At 44.2% G+C, this 22,249-nt stretch overlaps 1 protein-coding gene across 7 annotated transcripts in view; it reads left to right on the forward strand.

The window, feature by feature from the left end:
* Positions 1-22,249, forward strand: part of LOC137375453 (rho guanine nucleotide exchange factor 26-like) — a 225,825-nt gene that overhangs the window by 186,330 nt on the left and 17,246 nt on the right. For all 7 annotated transcript variants that reach the window (XM_068042725.1, XM_068042727.1, XM_068042726.1 and 4 more), the window contains exon 12: positions 10,418-10,627. In XM_068042725.1, the coding sequence (XP_067898826.1) occupies positions 10,418-10,627 (210 nt within the window). The remainder of the gene's footprint in view (positions 1-10,417; positions 10,628-22,249) is intronic.

Consider the following 22,249-nt stretch of genomic DNA (forward strand, 5'->3'; position numbering starts at 1 on the left):
GTCAAAAACAACTTGTGTTGATAAAGCGCTTTTAACATAGTAAAACATCTCAAGGTGCATCACAGGAGGATTATCAAACAAAATTTGACAACAAGCCACAGAGGAATGACCAAAAGCTTAGTTAAAGAAGTAGGTTCTAAGGAGAGTCTTAAAAGAGGAGAGCGATGTGGAGAGGTTTAGGGAGGGAATTCCAGAGTTTAAGACCCAGGAAGCTGCAAGCACGTCACCAGTGGTCAAGTGATGATAGGAATTGCAGTTTCACAGGATGTCAGAATTGGAGGGTCCCAGAGATCTTGCAGTTTTGTACGGCTGGAAGAAGTTATAGAGACAGGGAGGAATTTGAAAACAAGGATGAGAATTTAAAATTCGAGGTATTGCCATGCTGGGAGCCAATGTAGGTCAGTGAGCACAAGGGTGAACAGGACTTGGTGCGAGTTAGGATATAGACAGCAGAGTGTTGGATCACCTCACATTTATGGAAGGTGAAAAACGTTCAAAGAATTTTCTTGGTGCCTCCCCTACAAAAAGCCAGGATTCCCTATTTTGAGCATCCAATTCAAATTTTCCTTCTGACTCCCAAAATTACACTTGGACAAGTTTATTAGGGCAGATTCCATCTTAAATACGGGCAGAGGAATTTATAATGGTGTGTCATTCTCATGTCGGATTAAAGTTTTTTAAAAATAAAAACTGAATAAATTTAACGGCGTAAAAAGTTTCAGACTTGACACTCTTCAGTGGCTCTGTACCTTTAAAGGACCATCATAAATTCTGCAATTGTTGAATGTGCTGAGTAAGTCCATTGAGGTGTCAAATATGAAGGAAATGCTGATAGGGTGAGAGGAAGTCAGAGTGGAAGGAGACTCTCGTGGAGCATAAACACTAGCACAGTCCAGATGGGCCGAATGGCCTGTGTGTTTTAAAATTCTATGTACTATTGGTTTGAGCAACCTGAAGCTTTCATCTATGTCCCTTTCCAAATGCTCAGACTCCTGTAATTGGGCCTCTTTGATCAATTAAGAATGACTTGAGGGTTTGCGAGCATAAACAGACGCGCGTTGATTAAAAGCAGCTTGCAGTGGTTAAGGGGGTTGGGATGGAGGGTGAGTCTGTGAGCGTTGAAGTCTTGGAATTGTCTTTGTGTCAGGGAAGTTCCAACAGTTGCCTGAAATCAACAGCAGGAAGAGAATTAATGTTGTTAAGGAGGCCTTGTTATCTCTGTGGCAATGTTTGTCTTGTACTGAGCATTTGACAGCTCCTTTAACTCTTGACAGTTTGCATACAGAGGAGTTGCTGAATGCGGGAACAGCTGAATGGAGGTTGCAGTTTTTTTTAAACACTGGTGTCTTGTTTGGAAAATGGTGTATGTCACCCAGGGGTCGGGGGCGTTGGGGGAGTGTGGGTGAGTGGAGCAATAAATTCTCCTCTGGAACCACGGCCCAAATTTAGACCAGAGTTTCTAAGATTGAGGAAAAGAAACCTTCATTGTGATGGTCCTAAGCAAAATGGGTTGGGTGCAATTTAATTTCTGTAGCAAAGGGAAATCCAGTACGCAAAACCCATAGTTCCATCATCATCTCTGAAGAAAACAACAGCAACTTGCATTGATATAGCCCCTTTCACTACCTCTGGATGTCTCAGTGCTTCACAGCTAGTGAAGTATGTTTTGAAGTGTAGTCATTGTTGTAATGCATGAAGCATGGCAGCCAATGTACACAATGGCCTGGATCTTTCCAGGGCAGCGGTGACCCCAACAATGGGCAGGAAAGCTGTCGGAAACCCCACCTCAGCATGTTTGGGAGAGCCCCAGCAGGATTTTCTGCCAATCTAGCAGCTGCTGTCAGGGCTCCTGGCCCTTTAAGGGACTGGCACTGCCTCTAAGAGGTGCCGGCCAATCGGAAGACTGGCAGCTTTTTGTCTCAGCAGCGCCACTGGAAGCGGTGGCCACTGCTGGGACGGCACCCAACTGCGAGACGCATCAATGAATGCCAGACTCGCAGCAAGATAGTGAGCTGGGGTGGGGGTGGGGGGGTGCGGGGAGCGTCACCGGAGACAGGCAGGTCCTGGCGAGGGGGTAGGGGTGGTGGTTGGTGAGGCTGGGTGGGGTGTTGCCCCTGCCTGGGCCACAGAATGCCTGCTTAAGCGGGGGGGAGCCCACTCCGCCAGCCTGAAGGGTGGCCACAAGGATTCACCAGGCAGTCTCACCACGCAGTGGAGGGCCCACCCGCTGCTGGTAAAATGCCATAGTGGCAGGAAGGTGACGGGCACGCCACCCTCCACACTCCCTCGCTATTTTCGTCACCTCCTCCATTCCCCCCCCCTTTGCCAAGCCTCCCAGCCTGCCCTTGCCAGCCCTATAAAATTCCGCACACTATGTGTAGTTGTAATAGAAGTACAGTGTTTCCTATTCCTATGGGGTGTTTTTTTGTGGAAATACAGACTCAATATTGACGGGAGTTTTGTCCTCCTAACCCATTACCAGTCATTTGATTCTAAATCTTACTGATTGACAAGCTGAGTCGTCGCATTGGTGCCAGCCTGGTCTACCAATTCCACCGGTTGTTTCCATTAGCGGTCAAGAAAGGAAGATGTGGCATTTATATAGCGACTTTCACATCTTGAGGATATTCCAAAACACATGACAGCCAATGAACTACTTCTGAAGTGGAGTCACTGTTGTTATGTATAAAACACAGTCATTTTGACACAACAAGGTCCCCCTATGGCAAATGAGCAGTTAATCTGTTAATCTGGGTGGTGTGGTTTGAATGAAGGGGCGTTGAGGCTCTTGTGTGGATGAGATTGGCTGCCTCACAACACGCCTGGGGTCTGTGTAGCTGACAATGAAGGACTGCAATGCCCTGTTGGATAGCCTTATATGTGAGGTAAAGGTCTGCAAAGGAAACCCGACCAAGCCCGAATGCCGGACCGGGAATTGCGACTAACCCTACCCGAACCAACACGTCATCGGGTCCATTCGGGGTTGGGTCGAGTAGCAGGCCTTTACCCATGTAATGATGCTACCTGACTCGACCCAGAGGGGACCCGATGACGTGTCGGGTTCGGGTCGGGTCGCATTCTGGGTCCGGCATTCGGGCTCGGTCGGGTTTCCTTTGCAGAACTTTAGCTGAGAACTGAGTCATCTCGGTGTCGCTCCTAAAAAGAGAAAGACTCGCACTGATGTAGTGTAAGAGGCGGGCAAGGCGGTGGAAGATGAGGCATAATGTGGAGAAGTGTGAGGTTATTAGTGTTAGTAATAATAGAAAAGAATTTTTTTTAAAGTATGAAACTTCTAAATGTTGACATTCAGAGGAACTTGGGTGTATTTGTACAAGGAGCACAGAAAATTAGCATGCAGGTACAGCAAGCAATTAGGAAGGCAAATGGCATGTTGACCTTTATTGCAAGGGAGTTGGAGTACAAGAATAAGGAAGTCTCACTGCAATTGTACAGGACTTTGGTGAGACCACATCTGGTGTACCATGCGCAGTTTTGGTCTCCATATTTAAGGATGGCTACATGGTGTGACGTGGGTGATTCCCACTGCTTAACTCCCCATCTGACCGCAGCAAGTGTATTTTTTATTAGATCTTAGCCCCTTGGTGTTTTATTTTACAAACAAACAGACAGCGACAGGTTTTCTTGTAGCTTTTAAACAGAAAATCAATTGTTTATTGATCAATACGCCTTATCCCGGAATTACCGCAACTGCGTTCACCCACGCATTCACTTGCATGCACACACAAGAGACAGATAGAGAGGGAAAAAAGGAAGGTAACTTTTATTGGGGGAGAGGCCACGATAAACCTGTTGGATTCTCTTGGAAATCAAGTCCTTGATGGGTGCAGGCCTGAGATGATTGTAGATTTCTCTCTTGATTGAAGGTTCAGTTGAAGATGGTGGGTCACTTCTAGCTCTCACTGCTGTATAATGTAGATGTAGGTTTCTGCAGCCGGGCATGTGCCTTCTGGCTTGGTTGGAACAAGCAACTAGGATGTTGCTTCTCTCTGTCCTCTGTCTTTTTTAAAGGTAAGACTGTGTCACCTCACACCTCCTGGTAGGAGATGTTCTCATCTCTTTCCCATGGTGATCCACAATGGCCCAGGATGTGGCTACTTCACACCTTCTTTGTTTCAGAAGAAGACATTCAATTGTGGAATGTTTTTAGGATGGGGTGCAATTGACACCTCCCTTTGAAGATTTGTCCTTTATCTTTGTCAGACCATTTGAGTACACAAAAGCCAATCCCTTTTTCTTTTGTGACCATTGTTCCCTTTTTAAAATAAAGGTTCATTTTTTTAAAAGACAAAGTCAGTTTTTCATAACTCTTCAGAGTTAGTCCATAATTTGTACTGTCACATTTCCGGTGTGTGAGATGTTTGCATTGGAGACAGTTCAGCGAAGGTTCACTATATTGGTTCCTGGGCTGAGATGGTTGTCCTATGATGCGAGGCTGAGTAAATTGGGCCTGTACTCCCTGTAGTTTAAAAGATTGAGAGGTGATCTCATTGAAAAGTAAAAGATTCTGAAGGGGCTGGACAGGGTAGACACTGAGAGGTTGTTTCCCATGGCTGGGGAATCCAGAACATGGGGCCACAGTCTCAACATTTAGAACTGAGATGAGGAGAAATGACTTCACTCAAGGGGTTGTGAATCTTTGGAATTGTCTACCCAAGCGGGTTGCGGATGCTCCATCATTGAGTATATTTAAGGCTGAGATGGACAGATTTTTAGTCTTTCAGAGAATCGAGGGAAGCAGACAGGAAGTGGAGTTGATCAGAAGATCAGCCATAATTGTATTGAATGGCGGAGCAGGCTCAAGGGGCTGTATGGTCTACTCGTGCTCCTATTATGTTCTTATGAGAGACAGCAGCCAATTTGTGCACAGTAGTATCCCACAAATAGCATGTAAGATAAATGCCTAGATTATTTGTTGTAGTGAGTGAGTTCAAGGGTAAATATTGTTCAGGTCACTCCCAAGTCATTTTCAAAATAATGACACGGGATCTTTTATGTCCACTTGGGAAGGCAGATGCTTAACATCTCATCTGAACACAGCATCTCCAACAGTGCAGCACTCCACTGACGTGTCACTGGAGTAGAACTTGAGGCCACGATCTTCATTCTCGGAGGCGCGAGCGGGACCCACTAAGCTATGGCTGACAATGTAAATGACTTACGCTGCTCAGACCCTTGAAATACGAAAAACGTCGATGGGTAAATTTTATGAACAAGAGTTCCTCATGCAGATCTTTGAGTGGTAGGAGCACACTTCAATGGAGGCAAAATTATGTGGGCTGCAAAAATGGCTGTCTTGATCTCCACACCCAAATACCTGATCTGCGCACTTGTCACGTAATGTTATGCACTAGACTTTTTAAAAGTTTACCTAATGTTTAATTATTGATGGGTCTCCACTGATTTTGTCCTAAGTTGAATACAGGAGGTGAATTGCCTTTATACTTACCAGTTTTGTGGGTGAACACGGAAGTTTATAAAGGAGGAATTGCCCTGTCGCACTGTGGTCAGCTGTGTTTTGGTAACGCACTGGTTAATTTGTCCACTCATCAGTGCAGTGCTTTAAAGTGATCTTTAGTTCATGAATAAGCAATTGACAGTGTTTGAGGGGTTTTGCATGAAGCAGTTAACCGATGTGTTACTACAAGAAATTAAGGCCGAAGTTGTTTGGTTTATTCAGTGATTTTATTTTCTCAAAAGTGGCCCAGGCTTCATGAAAAAATACCTGAGAGATGATCTTTTGTTGTGGTCGGTGACAATCAGTGCAGTTTGCATTTATATAGCGTCTTCAATGTTATAAAACATCCCAAAGCAGTTAATAAAAGCAACAACAATTTACATTTAGTGCCTTTGTCAAGTATCCCAAGGTTTTTCACAGGGGAAATGGGGAAAAGCTTTTTTTATGGTTATGATCTGGAGCACACTGCCTGAGTGTGGAGTGGAGGCAGATTCAATCGGCTTTCAAAAGGGAAGTGAAAGGATTTACAGGGCTACCGGGAAAGGGTGGAGGAGTGAGACCAGCTGAGTTGTTCTTGCAGATAGTCAGCGTGGACACAACAGACTAATTGGCAGCCTCCTGTGCTGTAACCATTCTATGATTCTGTGATTCTAAAAGGGCCTGGCTTATGGTGCTTCGGGAACTTTATTTGGCACACAGCAATATTCCACAAACAGCTATGAAATGAGTTTCCAGTTTAACCTGTGTTTTGGCGGTATTAGTTGAGGGAGGAATATAGTCAATTGGAACTCTCCACTTTTCTTCCACTAGTGTGAGGGTGTCCAGCAATTGGCCAGCATCCCATCCGTGCACTTGCAAACCTGCCTGTCCGGTGCAATGTAGAATTTAGGTGGGATGTGCCGATTGGATGAACTGACCCACTCAACTGTTTGCACGCCTTTTAAATTAGGCGCTGGGATTCTCAATTGCTCATCCATCCTTTACATGTTGTTGGGCTTCTCTTGTCACATAGACTGATTGCCAACTCAGCGAGCTGTGTTTTTAAAGATTTGGAAAGTTCTTAACCATTTGGAGGGGGGATGGGATACAGCTATAAATGTACTTGTTCTTACAGCTCTGTAATAACTGGTTTCTGATGTATTTCTGTTTCTATTAGTCCAGAATTTGATGGAACGAGGCATCGCACTGTGTGCCCGGTTAGTTAGACTTTTTGCTGATTCCTTCAGTTTATTTATTTTTTTGTCCTGTAACTTGCTGGGATTGCGAGCTGACCACGGTGCTGCAAGGGCACCAGGGCAACTGAGATCTTAGTGAGCGACAGAACCAACAGTCTTATCTCCTTAACCGATAACTTTAAAAGATTGAGAACTAAACAGAGGAATGACTGAAAAGGAGGGTGATTTGGAGTCAAATAGGTTACAAAGAGAGGGAAAAAAAAGATTGTATTAAGAGGGAATTCCACAGATTAGGTCCAGCCAGCTGAAGACACAGTTCTCAATGGTGGAGCGATTAAAACCAGGGATGCGCAAGAGGCCAGAATTAAAGGAGCACAGAGATCTCAGAGTGTTGTAGGGCTTAAGGAGGTTACAGAGATAAGGAGGGATAAGGACATGAGGGATTTGAAAATAAGGATGAGAATTTTAAAATCCAGGTATTGTAGGACAGGGACCCAATGTAGATCAGCGAGCACAGGGGTGATGGGTGAATGGGATTTGGTGCGAGTTACTATACGGGCATCAATATTTTGGATGAGTTCAAGTTCACAGAGGGTGCAAAGCGGGAGCCCAGCCAGGAGAGCATTGGAATAGTCAAGTCTAGAGGCAACAAAGGCATGGATGAGGGTTTCAACAGCAGATGGGCTGAGACAGGGGCAGGGATGGCTGATGTTATAGAAGTGGAAGTAAGCAGCTTTGGTGATGGAGCGGATATGGGATTGGAAGCTCATCTTTTTAAACTTTCTTTGAAGGGATGTGGGCATTACTGACAAGGCCAGCTTTATTGCCCATCCGTAATTGCCTTTGAGATGGTGGTGGGTGAGCCACCACCTTGAACCGTTGCAGTCCTTGTGGTGTAGGTACATCCACAGTGCAGTCAGGGTCATACAGGACACCAAGGTTGCAAAGGGTCTGGTTTAGCCCCAGACAGAGACCAGGGAGCGGGATGGGGTCCATGTCTGGGGAAGGGACTTTGTGCTGGGAACTGAAGACAATGGCTTTGGTGTCCCCAGTGTTTTAGTTGTAGGACACTCCTGCATTACTGCCTTCAGATCTTTAGCAGAGGAACAGATAGATGGGGCCTCATTTGAAGAAAGGTACCTGTGACTTCAGTGCTGCACTGGTGTTTCTGTCTATCAACATAGGATGAGGTCATTCAGCTACTCCAGCCTGCTCCCCCAGTCAGCTGGATCATGGCTGATCTGTATCCTAACTCCATCTATCCACCTTGGTTCTGTAACCCTTTATTCCATTGCCTAACAAAAATCTATCAATCCCAGCTTTGAGATTTTCAGTTGTTCCCCAGCCTCGATAGCCTTTTGGGAGATAGTACTAGATTTCCACTACCTGTCGTGTGAAGAAGTGCTTCCTCACATCAATGACCTGGCCCTAATTTTCAGTATGCCCCCTTGTTGTAGACTCCCCCACTAGAGGAAATAGTTCCTCTCTAAATGTCTCAATTAGATAACGCCTTAATCTCCTACACTCAAACCTAGTTTATGCAACCTGTCCTAATTTAATTCCTTAAACCCTGGTCTAAAATCCTGAGATGAGCTGTGAATCCATGACCTATTTTGAACACACGAGCACAAGAAATAGGAGCAGAAGTAGACCATATGGCCCATCAAGCCTGCTCCGCCATTCAATATAATCAGGGCTGATCTTGGGCTTCAATTCCACTTTCCTGCCCGCTCCCCATATCCCTTGATGCCCTACGAGACAAAAAATCTATCTATCCCAGCCTTAAATGAATTCAATGATGGAGCATCTACAACCCTCTGGGGTAGAGAATTCCAAAGATTCACAACCCTTTGAGTGAAGTAATTTCTCCTCATCTCAGTCCTGAATGATTGACCCCTTATCCTGAGACTGTGTCCCCATGTTCTAGATTCCCTGAGCAGTGGGAACAATCTCTCAGCTTCTACCCTATCAAGAAGCCCTTTCAGAATCTTGTATGTCTCAATTAGATCGTCTCTCATTCTTCTAATCTCCAGAGAATATAGGCCCAATTTACTCAGCCTCTCATCATAGGACAACCCCCTCTCATCCCAGGGACCAATTTAGTAAATCTTCACTGCACTGCTTCCAGTGCAAGTGTATCCTTTCTTAAATGTGGAGATCAAAACTGCACACAGTATTCCAGGTGGGGTCTCACCAACACCCTGTACAATTTCAGTAAGACTTCTTTATTCCATCCCCTTGCAATAAAGGCCAACATGCCATTTGCCTTCCTAATAGCCCTCTGCAACTGCATGATAACTTAGTGTGTTCCTTGTTCGAGTACCCCCAAGTCTCTCTGAACATCAACACTTACCAGTTTCACACCTTTTAAAAAATATTCTGCTTTTCTATTTTTACGACTAAAGTGAACAACTTCACACTTCTTTACATTATACTCCAATTGCCATCTTGTTGCCGACTCACTTAACCTGTCTATATCTCTTTGCAGCCTCTCTATGTCCTTCCCGCCGCTTACCTTTCCACCGAGCTTTGTATCATCAACAAACCTAGATACATTACTGTCTGTCTCTTCAGCCAAGTCATTAATATAGTGCGTAAATAACTGAGGCCTGAGCACTGATCCTTGTGGCACCCCACTATTCACTGTTGCCAACTTGAATATGCCCACTCTCTGCTTCCTGTCTATTAACCAATCCTCTATCCATGCTAGTATCTTTCCCCCAACACCATGAGCTCTTATCTTGCCTGTTAATCTTTTATGTGGCACCTTATTGAATGCCAAATGGAAATCCAGGTATACTACATCTACTGGTTCCCCTTTATCTAACCTACTAGTTACATCCTCAAACAAATTCTAACAAATTTGTCAAACAGGAATTCCCTTTAGAAGACCAAGCTGACTTGTTCTAATCATACTGTGCTTTTCCAAGTGCAATGTTACGACTTCTTTAATAATAGTTTCCAGCATCTTCCCAATGACTGATGTTAGGCTAACTGGCCTGTAGTTCCCTCTTTTCTCTCTACCTCCTTTCTTGAAAGGCGGCATAACATTTGCCAACTTCCAATCTGACGGGACCATTCCTGAATCTAAGGAATTCTAGAAAATCATAGCGAGCACATCCACTGTCTCTGTAGCTTTCTCTTTTAGAATCCTAGGATGTAGGCCTTCTGGTCCCAGGGACTTGTCAGATTTTAGTCCCTCGAGTTTCTCCAATACTTTTTCTCAGCTGATATCAATTTCCTTAATTTACTCACTTTTTAGCCCCTACGTTACTGCCTAGTTCTGGTATGGAACTTGTGTTTTCTACTGTGAAGACAGACACAAAATATTTGTTCAGTGCCTCTACCATTTCCTCGTTCCCCATGATGATTTCTCCTGTCTCTGCCTCTAAGGGACCAATGGCTACTTTAGCTACTCTCTTCCTTTTTATGTACTTATAAAAGCTCTTACAATCTGTTTTTATATTGCTGTCAAGTTTATGCTCATGTACTACTTTTTCCCTTTTTATCAACTTTTTGGCCCTTTACTGGTTTCTAAAGTATTCCCAATCCTCAGACTTGCTACTCAGTCAGAGGTGGGTGTCTTACCAAATGAACCAAACTGGAAACTAAATAGGACGTTGTATCAGAAAGCAACAGGCTGCTATGAATTTCCACCTCATTGAGAGTCAGGAACTTCGGGAAATGAGGGGGAAATAAATTGTATTTTATATTTTGTTGCTGCTTTTTGCCTCTAATGATTTGTTTTTTTGTTATGTTGTTCCAGTGAGGACAGTTATAGTGTGACAGATTACGCAATGAGGGATCAGCTACAGGTGGAGCCCTGTGAGGCTGAGGAACTGAACCTGTCACCCATGAAGACTGCTTCTGGCATGTTATACTCCCGGCAGAGCTCCGTCAACCACCTTTTTAGGCTCACCATGCTCAGTAATCATGCCGGAGAGAAGGTAGTGATGGTGTTTGGAGCAGAATCGCCGTGAGTACACTCCTCCTGGATTTTATTTTGTAATTTCCTCTCTGAGCCTCTCAACCCCTCTCGCATCCTTTTCTAACCTTCATCTTTGATGAAGCATTTGGTCATATGTCGTAATATCTCCTCATGTGGCTCAGTACCACATTTTGTTAAACAGCACTCCTGTGAAGTGCCCTGAGAACGTTTTACTGCATTAAAGATACTACTACTATGCAAGTTATAGTGCAGGACAGCACTGCACTTATATGGAACAGAAGTTTCAAGCGTCTCACTCACCCTGTGCAAGTGTGGCGATGCAGAGTGACATCTGTCAATCCTGTACCCGAATTGCAGGGCTGGTTAGTTGGGGCAGGTGGATCACCCAATCACTCCAATAGGTAGGACCCACAGTGTCCTTCCCAGCCAAGGAGAGAAGAGGCCTAAGATATCTTCCAGTCCAACTGGATTAATTGCCCAAGATCTGGCACCTTCTCTGAAGCCTCGGCAACTCTCAGCCGGCAAGAGTTCTGCTGAGACCTTTTAAGGCCGTAATTCTGGGGTAGTCTTGTCTCCCCACTCCCCCAACGCACCTACTTAACACAGGAAAATGGTTGGAAAAGCCACCACCTCACGCTCCCCATCCCTACCCTGCCATCGTAAAACAAAAGAATAACAGGAGGGTCAGTAACTAAAGGACACAGATTTAAGGTATTTCGCAATACGTTTTTTCGGAGATACTTTTTTTACACAGTGAGGTATGATGATCTGGAATGCAACTGGAGGAGGTGAGGGGAGCAGCACATTGGATTGCCGACTTTATAATCCCTGTGAGCTATCACAGAAGAAATTCAAGGGAAAAAAGGACTTGCATTCAGGACCACCGGACATCCCAGAGCACTTTACAGCTGATAATGTACTTTGGAAGAGTAGTCACTGTTGTAATGTGGAAATGCAGCAGCCAATTTACACACAGAAAGCTTCCACAAACAGCAATTCGATAATGACCAGATCATCTGTTTTTGTGATGCTGATTGTGGGGTAAATATTGGCTAGACACTGGAGAGAACTCCCCTGCGGTTCTTCAGAATAATGTCATGGGACCTTTCACATTTACCTGAGAAGGAAAATGAAGCCTTGGTTGAACAACTCGTCTGAAAGCCAGGCACCTGTGACAGTGCAGCACTCCCTCAGTACTGCAGTGGGGTCTCAAACTTGATTTTTGTGCTCAAGTCCTGGCGTGGGACTTGAAGGAGACGAGAGATAAGCACACGAAGGATAAAAGAATAGGAAATGTTGATGGGATTAGGTAAAGAAGAGTTGGAGGTGGCTTATGTGGGTCATAAACACCACCGAGGACCAGATAGACTGACTCACCTGTTTCTGTGCTGTAAATGCTTTGTAATACTTTATAGCAATGAAAGAGGTTGGAGGCTAGATTCAAGATGAGTCTAAAATACTTTTTTTATTTCCGACATGAGTAGAAGCTCAGTGAGATGGGAGCAGTATTCAAGTTTTGGATAGTCTTCAGTTTTATAGTAAGGGTTATAGAAGGGAAAAGGCACACATGACACAGAACAAAGAGAACAACAAAGAACAAAAAACAGTACAGCACAGGAACAGGCCATTCGGCCCTCCAAGCCTGCGCCGATCTTGATGCCTGCCTAAACTAACACCTTCTGCACTTCCGGGGTCCGTATCCCTCTATTCCCATCCTATTCATGGATTTGTCAAGATGCCTCTTAAACGTCTCGATGGTACCTGCTTCCACCACCTCCTCCGGCAATAAGTTCCAGGCACTCACCACCCTCTGTGTAAAGAATTTGCCACGCACATCCGCTCTAAACTTTGCCCCTCTCACCTTAAACCTATGTCCCCTAGTAACTGACTCTTCCACCCTGGGAAAAAGCTTCTGATTATCCACTCTGTCCATGCCGCTCATAACTTTGTAAACCTCTATCATGTCACCCCTCCACCTCCATCGTTCCAGTGAAAACAATCCGAGTTTATCCAACCTCTCCTCATAGCTAATGCCCTCCAGACCAGGCAACATCCTAGTAAACCTCTTCTGTACCCTCTCCAAAGCCTCCACGTCCTTCTGGTAGTGTGGCGACCAGAATTGCACGCAATATTCTAAGTGTGGTCTAACTAAAGTTCTGTACAGCTGCAGCATGACTTGCCAATTTTTATACTCTATGCCCCGACCGATGAAGGTAAGCATGCCGCATGCCTTCTTGACTACCTTATCCACCTGCGTTGCCACTTTCAGTGACCTGTGGACCTGTACGCCCAGATCTCTCTGCCTGTCAATACTCCTAAGGGTTCTGCCATTTACTGTATACTTCCCAACTGCATTAGATCTTCCAAAATGCATTACCTCACATTTGTCCAGATTAAACTGCATCTGCCACTTCTCCGCCCAAGTCTCCAACCGATCTATATCCCGCTGTATCCTCTGACAATCCTCACCACTGTCTGCAACTCCACCAACCTTTGTGTCGTCCGCAAACTTACTAATCAGACCAGCTACATTTTCCTCCAAATCATTTATATATACTACAAACAGCAAAGGTCCCAGCACTGCGGAACACCACTAGTCACACCCCTCCATTCAGAAAAGCACCCTTCCACTGCTACCCTCTGTCTTCTATGACCGAGCCAGTTCTGTATCCATCTTGCCAGCTCACCTCTGATCCCGTGTGACTTCACCTTTTGTACCAGTCTGCCATGAGGGACCTTGTCAAAGGCTTTACTGAAGTCCATATAGATAACATCCACTGCCCTTACTTCATCAATCATCTTCGTCACTTCCTCAAAAAACTCTATCAAATTAGTGAGACACGACCTCCCCTTCACAAAACCATGCTGCCTCTTGCTAATAAGTCCATTTGTTTCCAAATGGGAGTAAATCCTGTCCTCTCTAGTAATTCCCCTACCACTGACGTAAGGCTCACGGGCCTATAATTTCCTGGATTATCCTTGCTTCCCTTCTTAAACAAAGGAACAACATTGGCTATTCTCCAGTCCTCTGGGACCTCACCTGTAGCCAATGAGGATGCAAAGATTTCTGTCAAGGCCCCAGCAATTTCTTCCCTTGCCTCCCTCAGTATTCTGGGATAGATCCCATCAGGCCCTGGGGACTTACCTACCTTAATGCTTTGCAAGACACCCAACACCTCCTCCTTTTTGATAATGAGATGACTGAGACTATCTACACTCCCTTCGCTAGACTCATCATCCACCAAGTCCTTCTCCTTGGTGATTACTGATGCAAAGTACTCATTTAGTACCTAGCCCATTTCCTTTGGCTCCACACATAGATTCCCTTCTCTGTCCTTGAGTGGGCCAACCCTTTCCCTGGTTACCCTCTTGCTCTTTATATATGTATAAAAAGCCTTGGGATTTTCCTTAATCCTGTTTGCCAATTGCTTCTCATAACCCCTTTTAGCCCTCCTGACTCCTTGCTTAAGTTCCTTCCTACTGTCTTTATATTCCTCAAGTGCTTCATCTGTTCCTAGCCTTCCAGCCCTTATGAATGCTTCCTTTTTCTTTTTGACGAGGCTCACAATATCCCGCATTATCCAAGAAACCCAACTTCTTTTAGGTAGTTGTGGGGATAAGGGTGTTGTGTTTGAGACCAACGTGGATAGTAAGGCCAAGAGCGTAAATCAACATAAAAAATAGGAGCATGAGTAGTCCCTTGAGCCTGATCCAGTATTCACTGAGATCATGGCTGATCTTCGACTTCAACTTCGCCTGTCCTATCCCCATATCTTTTGATTCACTTAGTGACCAAACTCTGTTGCTCTCAGCCCTGTATACACTCATCAACTGAGCATCCACAGCCCTCTGGGGTAGAGAATTCTGAAGATTCGCAACCCTCTGAGTGAAGAAATTTCTCCTCACCTCAGTCCTAAATGGCCGATCCCTTATCCAAAGTCTATGAGCCCTAGTTCTAGACTCTCTAGAAATATGGAGCCTATTATTCATAGAATCGTACAGCATTGAAGGTGGCCATTCGGCCCGTTGTGCCTGTTCCCACTCTTTGGTAGAGCAATCCAATTAGCCCCACTCCCTTGCCCGTTCCCCATAGCCCTGTAATTTATTTTCCCTTCAAGTATTTATTCAATTCCCTTTTGCCGTTATATATGAACTCATGGATTGTAAAGAATTTTTGTGTGATTGTAGCTGATAAAATTGTGCTTTGTCATGGGCTCTTTTTCTAAAAACAAAAATGTATAATTTTTAACTATCTCTAGTTAATATGAGGGTATCAGCTTAAAACCAGTCCTGAGATGGCTGTGAGAAAGATTGTTCCATCAGGTAATTATTCAGATAAGGTGAAACTGTGATTAAAAAGAAGAAATGCTGGAATCATTCAGCAGGTCAGGCAGCATCAGTAGAGTGAGAGAAATAGTTGATGACCTTTCATTAGGACTGGAAGCAGTTGGAAGGTGAAACTCTTCGAATGGAGTGGGGAAGGTGATCCAGTAGCCACAGGATTTAGCAGCTTCTGGCTGTGCGAGGACAAGGCAAGGTATGAATCTTGGCTCTTCAAATGATATGTCATTTTCAAGATGCTGCTTGCAACTGACTCTCAGGCTGTGATAAAAATCGCAAGCTGTTGGCTAGTATTTTCAGTTCCCTCATGTCTGCCAGTGCGCCTCAAACTGCAGCATTGAAATCCATTGTATCTGTGTCTATCTAATCTGCAGTTGGAGACTGAGAAAGAAGTACAAGAACTTCAGGATGCTTTTTTCATGTTGGACTGGTATCTCCATGTCCCTCTCACTCGCACCCTCCGTCTCTCACAGCTGGAAGGAAATCTGAGTTGTCATGCCCACGCAATCCAAACTTGTGAACTATTAAGTGAACTTATGCAATAAACCCTAAACAGACACTTGTAAAACAAAATGGAGTTAAGGTCAGGTGACCTTTCCTTTACTGCCAATACACAAAGAACTACAAGAACCCTGAGTTAATTTTCATGTCTGGACACGTCATGGAGAAGTCATTAAAATACAAATGACCTTTCTGGACACATCCTTGGGAAATCATTAAAATACAAATGACGCTCTTTGTGGTAATGACTGCTTCTCTCCAACTGATTGGGTTAACAATACTGTTGCAGGCTTTTTTGACTCCAAATTCAAATTCCAAAGGTTTGAAAAACCCTAATTTATCAAGGTGAGCTGAGGATGAATGACACTCAGACTCCATTGTCTAACAATAGCCTCACTGTCAGAAACCATTTCTTAGAGCCATGGAAGGAGAAACTATAGTCACATGACAGAAACTAGGTTTCTGATAAGGAGCTTTAATAAATGTATATTCTGGGCAGACGAAGGAGATTCATCAATGCCATCAAAGAGATTACCAGCTTTGACTGCATGTAAGCAGCAACTGGAGTTGGCCTTGAACTCCCTACCTGAGAAATCATACCTGGACTTCGCCATTGACATTTTGCAGTCCGCAACAGCTCATCCACCTTTCCGAATCGCTCAAGTCTTTCTTCATTGAGCAAGGGAAAAGATTAGGGGCCTGCACCATTTCAAGTCTTTATCCCGGAGGAAAGCAAATGTAACAGAGAACTCTAAAAATCATCAGACCTAACGCGTGTTACCTTTATAATCTCTATCTTGAGTGTGTGTGTATCTGTATGAATGTGAGGAGTAGGTTCAGTTCTGGGTACTGCCTGTGTGGAGTTTGCAAGTTCTCCCTGTGTCTGTGTGGGTTTTCAACGGGTGCTCTGGTTTCCTCCCACAGCCAAAGACTTGCAGGTTGATAGGTAAATTGGTCGTTGTAAATTGCCCCTAGTGTAGGTAGGTGGTAGAAGAATGGTGGGGATGTGGTAGAGAATATAGGGTTAATATAGGATTAGTATAAATGGGTGGTTGTTGGTCGGCACAGACTTAGTGGGCCGAAGGGCCTGTTTCAGTGCTGTATCTCTAAATAAATAATAAATAAATAATAAAAATAATAGATGTGTGATCATTTGAAACAAAAGCAAAATACGGCTGATGCTGGAAATCTGAAATAAAGACAGAAAATACTGGAAATAGTTAGCAGGTCTGGCAGCATCTGTGGAGAGGGGAACAGAGTTAATGTTTCAGATCTGTGACCCTTCAACAGAGCTGAGAAAAGTTAGAAGTGTAATAGGTTTTGAGCAAGTGAAAAGGGGGGGGTGGGGCATTGGGAAGAAGAACAAAATGGAAGGTCTGTGATAGGGTGGAAAGCAGGAGAGATTAAATGACAAAGGTTTCATGATGCAAGGCCAAATGGAGTGTTAATGGACAAGTAAAGAAACAAAAGATGCTTTTAGAGGAGGCATGAATGGTGGAATTCTGAATCGCTGCCATCCAAAAGCAAAGTAATGGAAAAAAGAAAGAAAGGAGAGGAGGAACTAAAACAACAAAGAAAAATGAAACATATGGGGGCATGGGTTATGATCTAAAATGATTGAACTCATTGTTAAGTCCAGAAGGCAGTAAAGTGCCCAGTCGAAAGATGAGGTGCTGCTCTTCGAGCTTGCATTGAGCTTCATTGGAGCATTGCAGCAATTGGTTCATTTTTGCACACCCACACAAAAAATACTATAAACCTGAATATATAAAGATTTTGAAATTTGCCTGCAAGCTTTAATTCAAGTAATCTTGGAAAAATGTTTCAGTAGAAAGTGTTACAATATTTTATCAGTTGAGCTGATTGAATGGTAATGACTAATCCTGGAAGATTAGTTACACTGCACATACTCAGAATGCACAATCCAAATTCAACTCAAAAGATTCATAGCTCTGAGCAAAAAACTCAGGCCAGATTTTGCTGTAGCAGGGTCTAACAATGTTGTTTTAAGTTTTAAATTTATTGCATAGCAAGTTGCTGGAAGTACATGATGATAGTGCAGTGAAGGACCTGAGTGAACACAAAGTTAATATGCAGGTGCAGCAGGCTATTAGGAAGACAAATGGCATGTTTCCCTTTATTGCAAGGGGATTGGAGTACAGGAATAAAGAAGTCTTACTACAATCAATTGTACAGGGCTTTGGTGAGACTGCATCTGGAATATTGTGTGAAGTTTTGGTCTCCACATTTAAGAAAGGATATACTTGCACTGGAGGCAGTGCCGAGAAGATTTACTAAATTGGTCCCTGGGATCAGGGGGGTTGTCCTATGATGAGAGGCTGAGTAAATTGGGCCTATATTCTCTGGAGTTTAGAAGAATGAGGGGCGATCTAATTGAAACATACAAGATTCTGAAAGGGCTTGATAGGGTAGAAGCTGAGAGATTGTTCCCACTGGTCAGGGAATCTAGAACATGGGGACACAGTCTCGGGATAAGGGGTCAATCATTCAGGACTGAGATAAGGATCTCAGGGTTGTGAATCTTTGGAATTCTCTATCATCATTAATACATTTAAGGCTGAGATAGATAGATTTTTGGCCTTGCAGGGAATCAAGGGATATGGGGAGTGAGCAGGAAAGTGGAATTGAAGCCCAAGATCAGTCATTAACATATTGAATGGCAGAGCAGGCTCGATGGGCCATATGGTCTACTTCTGCTCCTATTTCTTGTGTTCTTGTGAGCTGGGTAAGTAACTGCTCTCCTTAACCAATCAGATTGAAGTTGGTGGAATTAACCATGCAAGGACTGAGAAGGAAGTGTAACGTAGAATGGGTGAATTCAGTGTGTCAAATTAGGTACAGAAATAGAGATAGATTGGGAAAGAAATAATGAGATTAATAGAGAGCAGAAGGGACAGAAAGGAAAAGTTAAACATTTTTAAATTTTACATTTTAAAATCTCCAACAAGAATTAATACCTGAAGGAATGAGTCTCCACACTTGTAATAGTTAGTTTTCAGTACCAGGGAGGTTGATTGACAGTAATTAACAACTATCACATATTTTAACGGGAATTTACAATTGAAATAATGAGACTGACTTTGATTTGAATCTATTGCGTAAATACTGAAACTTCACCCATTCAATACATTTCATTGGTGAGGCAGACAGAGAAATCCTGTTTACGCAAAACAACTCAGACATCAACTTTCAGATATTGAATTATAGAGGTCACAGAGTCATTTACGGCACAGAAGGAGCCCATTCAGCCCATCAAGTCCATGCCGGCTCTCCACAGAGCTATGCAGTCAATCCCACTCCCCAGCTTAATCCCTGTAACCCTGCAAGTCTATTTCTCTCAGGTGGCCATCCAACTTCCTCTTGAAGTCATTGATTGTCTTCACTTCCATCACCCCTTGTGGGCAGCGAGTTCCAGGTCATTAACACCCGCTGCATAAAAAAGTTCTTCCTCATATTCCCCCTGCATCTTTTGCCCAAAACATTCAATCTGTATCCCCGCGTCCTTGTACCATTTGTTAATGGGAACAGCTTTTCCTTGTCTAACTTATCTAAGCCTGTCATAATCTTGTACACTCTATTAAATCTCCCCTCAATCTCCTTTGTTCTAACCTTTGCATCCTAGCCTTGTAACTAAAATCCTCCATCCCTGGAATCATTCTGGTAAATCTCCTCTGCACCCTCTCAAGGACCCTCACATCCTTCCTGAACTGTGGTGACCAGAACTGGATGCAATACTCCAGTTGGGGCTTAACCAGAGCTTTATAAAGGTTCAGCATAACTTTCCTGCTTTTATACTCTATGCCTCTATTTATGAAAACCAAAATCCCATATGCTTTACTAACTACTTTCTCAATATGTCCTGTGGCCTTCAAAGATCGATGCACATGCATCCCCAGGTCCCTGTGTTCCTTCACACTCTTTAGAACTGTGCCATTAAGTCTATATTGCCTCTTCCTATTCCTTCTGCTGAAATGCATCATCTCACACTTGTCAGTATTATATTCCACCTGCCACATCTCTGCCCATTCTGCTAGCCTATCTATGTTGCAGGCAGTTCATATCATCCTCACTGTTTGCCGCACCTCCAAGTTTGGTGTCGTCAGCAAATTTTGAGATTTTACTTTGTGGCAGGAGGGCCTTAGATTGTTACCTTGACTCATTGAGCCTTTGCAGCAGCTGCCCCAAGCTTCAGTGTGTCCCTCAGCACGTTGTCTTGCATCTTGGAATGTGCCAGTTTGTAACATTCAGTTGTGGTCAGCTCCTTGCACTGGAAGACCAAGTTTCAGGCAGACCAAAAAGCATCTTTTACCAAGCTGATGGTCCTCCAGCAGCTGTTGATGTTAATCTCGGTGTGTGTCCCTGAGAACAACCCATAGAGCACAGAGTCCTGCGTTCCGGAGCTGCTCAGGAGAAACCTCAAAAGAAAGCACTGCATCAGGGGCAGCACAGTGGTGCAGTGGTTAGCACCGCAGCCTCACAGCTCCAGTGACCCGGGTTCAATCCTGGGTACTGCCTGTGTGGAGTTTGCAAGTTCTCCCTGTGTCTGCGTCGGTTTCCTCCCACATGCCAAAGACTTGCAGGTTGATAGGTAAATTGGCCATTAGCAATTGCCCCTAGTATAGGTAGGTAGTAGGGAAATATAGGGACAGGTGGGGATGTGGTAGGAATATGGAATTAGTGTCGTGTAAATGGGTGGTTGATGGTCGGCACAGACTCGGTGGGCCGAAGGGCCTGTTTCAGTGCTGTATCTCTAAACTATCTCTTTCCAGACCTCCTTTGCAAAGGCACATTCCAGAAAGAGGTGAGAGGTGGTCTCTTTCCCACCGCAGCCGCCTCAAGGGTAACGTGTGGTGGTGCTGAGACTCCAGATGTGCATGAAGGATGTGACGGGGAGGGCCCATCTTACCCCCAGCCAAGCTACATCTTGTTGCTTGTTTGAAAGTTCTGGCAATTAGGCATTATGCCAAATGACTTTGACAGTCTGCTCCAGGAACCATCCGACAGTATCCTCTATCTTCTTTTCCTGTGTGGTCCGAGGATATTAATTGCGGACCACTGCCTGATAAACTTGTGGTCAGAGGTGTTTTTCTGCACAAATTGTTCTCTCATTAATTTAGTTTCTCCCCAACCCATGACCTCCGCCACCAAGATGGACCCAGGGCAGTAGGTACATGGGAAAACCAACACCTTCAAGTTCCCCTCCAAGTCGCATATACCATCTCAATTTGGACAAATATTAGTCATCCCTTCATCTACATTGGGTCTAAATCTTGCAACTCCCTACTTAACAGCACTATGGGAGTGCCTTCACCATACATACTGCTGATGGACTGAGATGAAATAGGATGGGAGGAAGCTTCTGTGGAACATAAACCCTGGCATGGGCTAGTTGAGATAAATAGCCCGTTGCTCTGCTTTAAAGTTCTATGTAATTCCACATTATGCAGTGGTTCAAGAAGAAGGTCGTCCACCGCCTTCTCAAGAGCCGTTAGGGCTGGGCAACAAATGGCAGCCTTGCCAGCACTGCCCACATCCTGAGAATGAATGGGGGGAAAAAAATCACGGCTATATTTAGCGTCAGACACGATAAAGGGGTTTGCAACAACTGAAAGATTCTGCTGATCCAGACCAGCCTTAGAATTCCCCGAAATTCTTGACTACACCTCTTCAGCATTGGCTCAATCTCCATTTGAGTGGCAGGACCCTCAGGTCAGATTCAGCACAAGCTTTCCTTACACGCTGTAGCTGTAGATGCGATGGATTTGAGTGATCTTCAGACAAGTCAGACAAGTTAAGGCCGAGTCTGGTCACTGCCTAGGACAAACTGTTCTGTTGCTTTAGCAAGAACATCCAGACTCCTGGCAAAAGCAGAACAGTGCTCTTGTATTCAAAACACTCAGATTCTTATCATTTCATCTGTGCAGGAAATGAGCATTTTTGTTGTGGATGTTCCCTATTTCCTGAGGGCAGCCATTTGCTGGCTTGGAGAGAGGCCTCCAACACCAGGCAACAGTATCCAACTATTTGCTGCAGTGCCATGGAAACCAAGACATCCCATTTCATTTTTCTTCTACTAGAGGACAGGGACACTCATTGACACACAAAGGTTCATGTTTAATCACTTGTTAAAATGGTGCATTTATGAAGTAATGAAGGGCTGAATTCAGTCTGTGCCCTTGAGGGTGAAACTGGCCCTTGTGATATTCGTAATGATCTGTTGGCATGTTTTCATGAATTTCCCCTTTTCTAAAATCGCTTTGTTAAACAGTGAGTAGAACAATTTTCTGAGTCTTTATTACTAATATCACACAGCACAATTGCAACCCATTTGAAACAAGCTTTTGATGTAAACTAACTGGTGATCAGTGGCAGATATTAGAGCAATGCCCTACCTAGTAAATGGATACCTGAAGCATTCTCATTGAGAAAACATTATTTTGACAGCACTTGACGCACTAGTTGCCCAGTAGTGGTGCTCCAGGTATTAACTGGTAGGGTCAAAATGGGTTAACTCCCAGAAATGGCAGTCTAAAGACCCCCTTGCAAATTGGTCCTCTAACCTCATCACAGTAATTGGTGCATGTGGCAAGTTGTCAGGGAATGCTGTGTCTCCAGAGGCAGTTCACCACACACCCCGCAGAACTAATACTTACGCTCTCCCCCCCTGACTCCGCATTAAAGGTAAGTTAAAATAAATTTACTCGCCGATTACCTTGGCCTCTGGCAGTCCCTTTAAGGTTAGACGTTTGTAGAAATCAGCTTCTTACCAAAGGACTCTGTGGCCGT

The sequence above is a fragment of the Heterodontus francisci genome, chromosome 11 (genome assembly GCF_036365525.1).
Source record: "Heterodontus francisci isolate sHetFra1 chromosome 11, sHetFra1.hap1, whole genome shotgun sequence".
Classification (NCBI taxonomy): Eukaryota; Metazoa; Chordata; class Chondrichthyes; order Heterodontiformes; family Heterodontidae; genus Heterodontus; species Heterodontus francisci.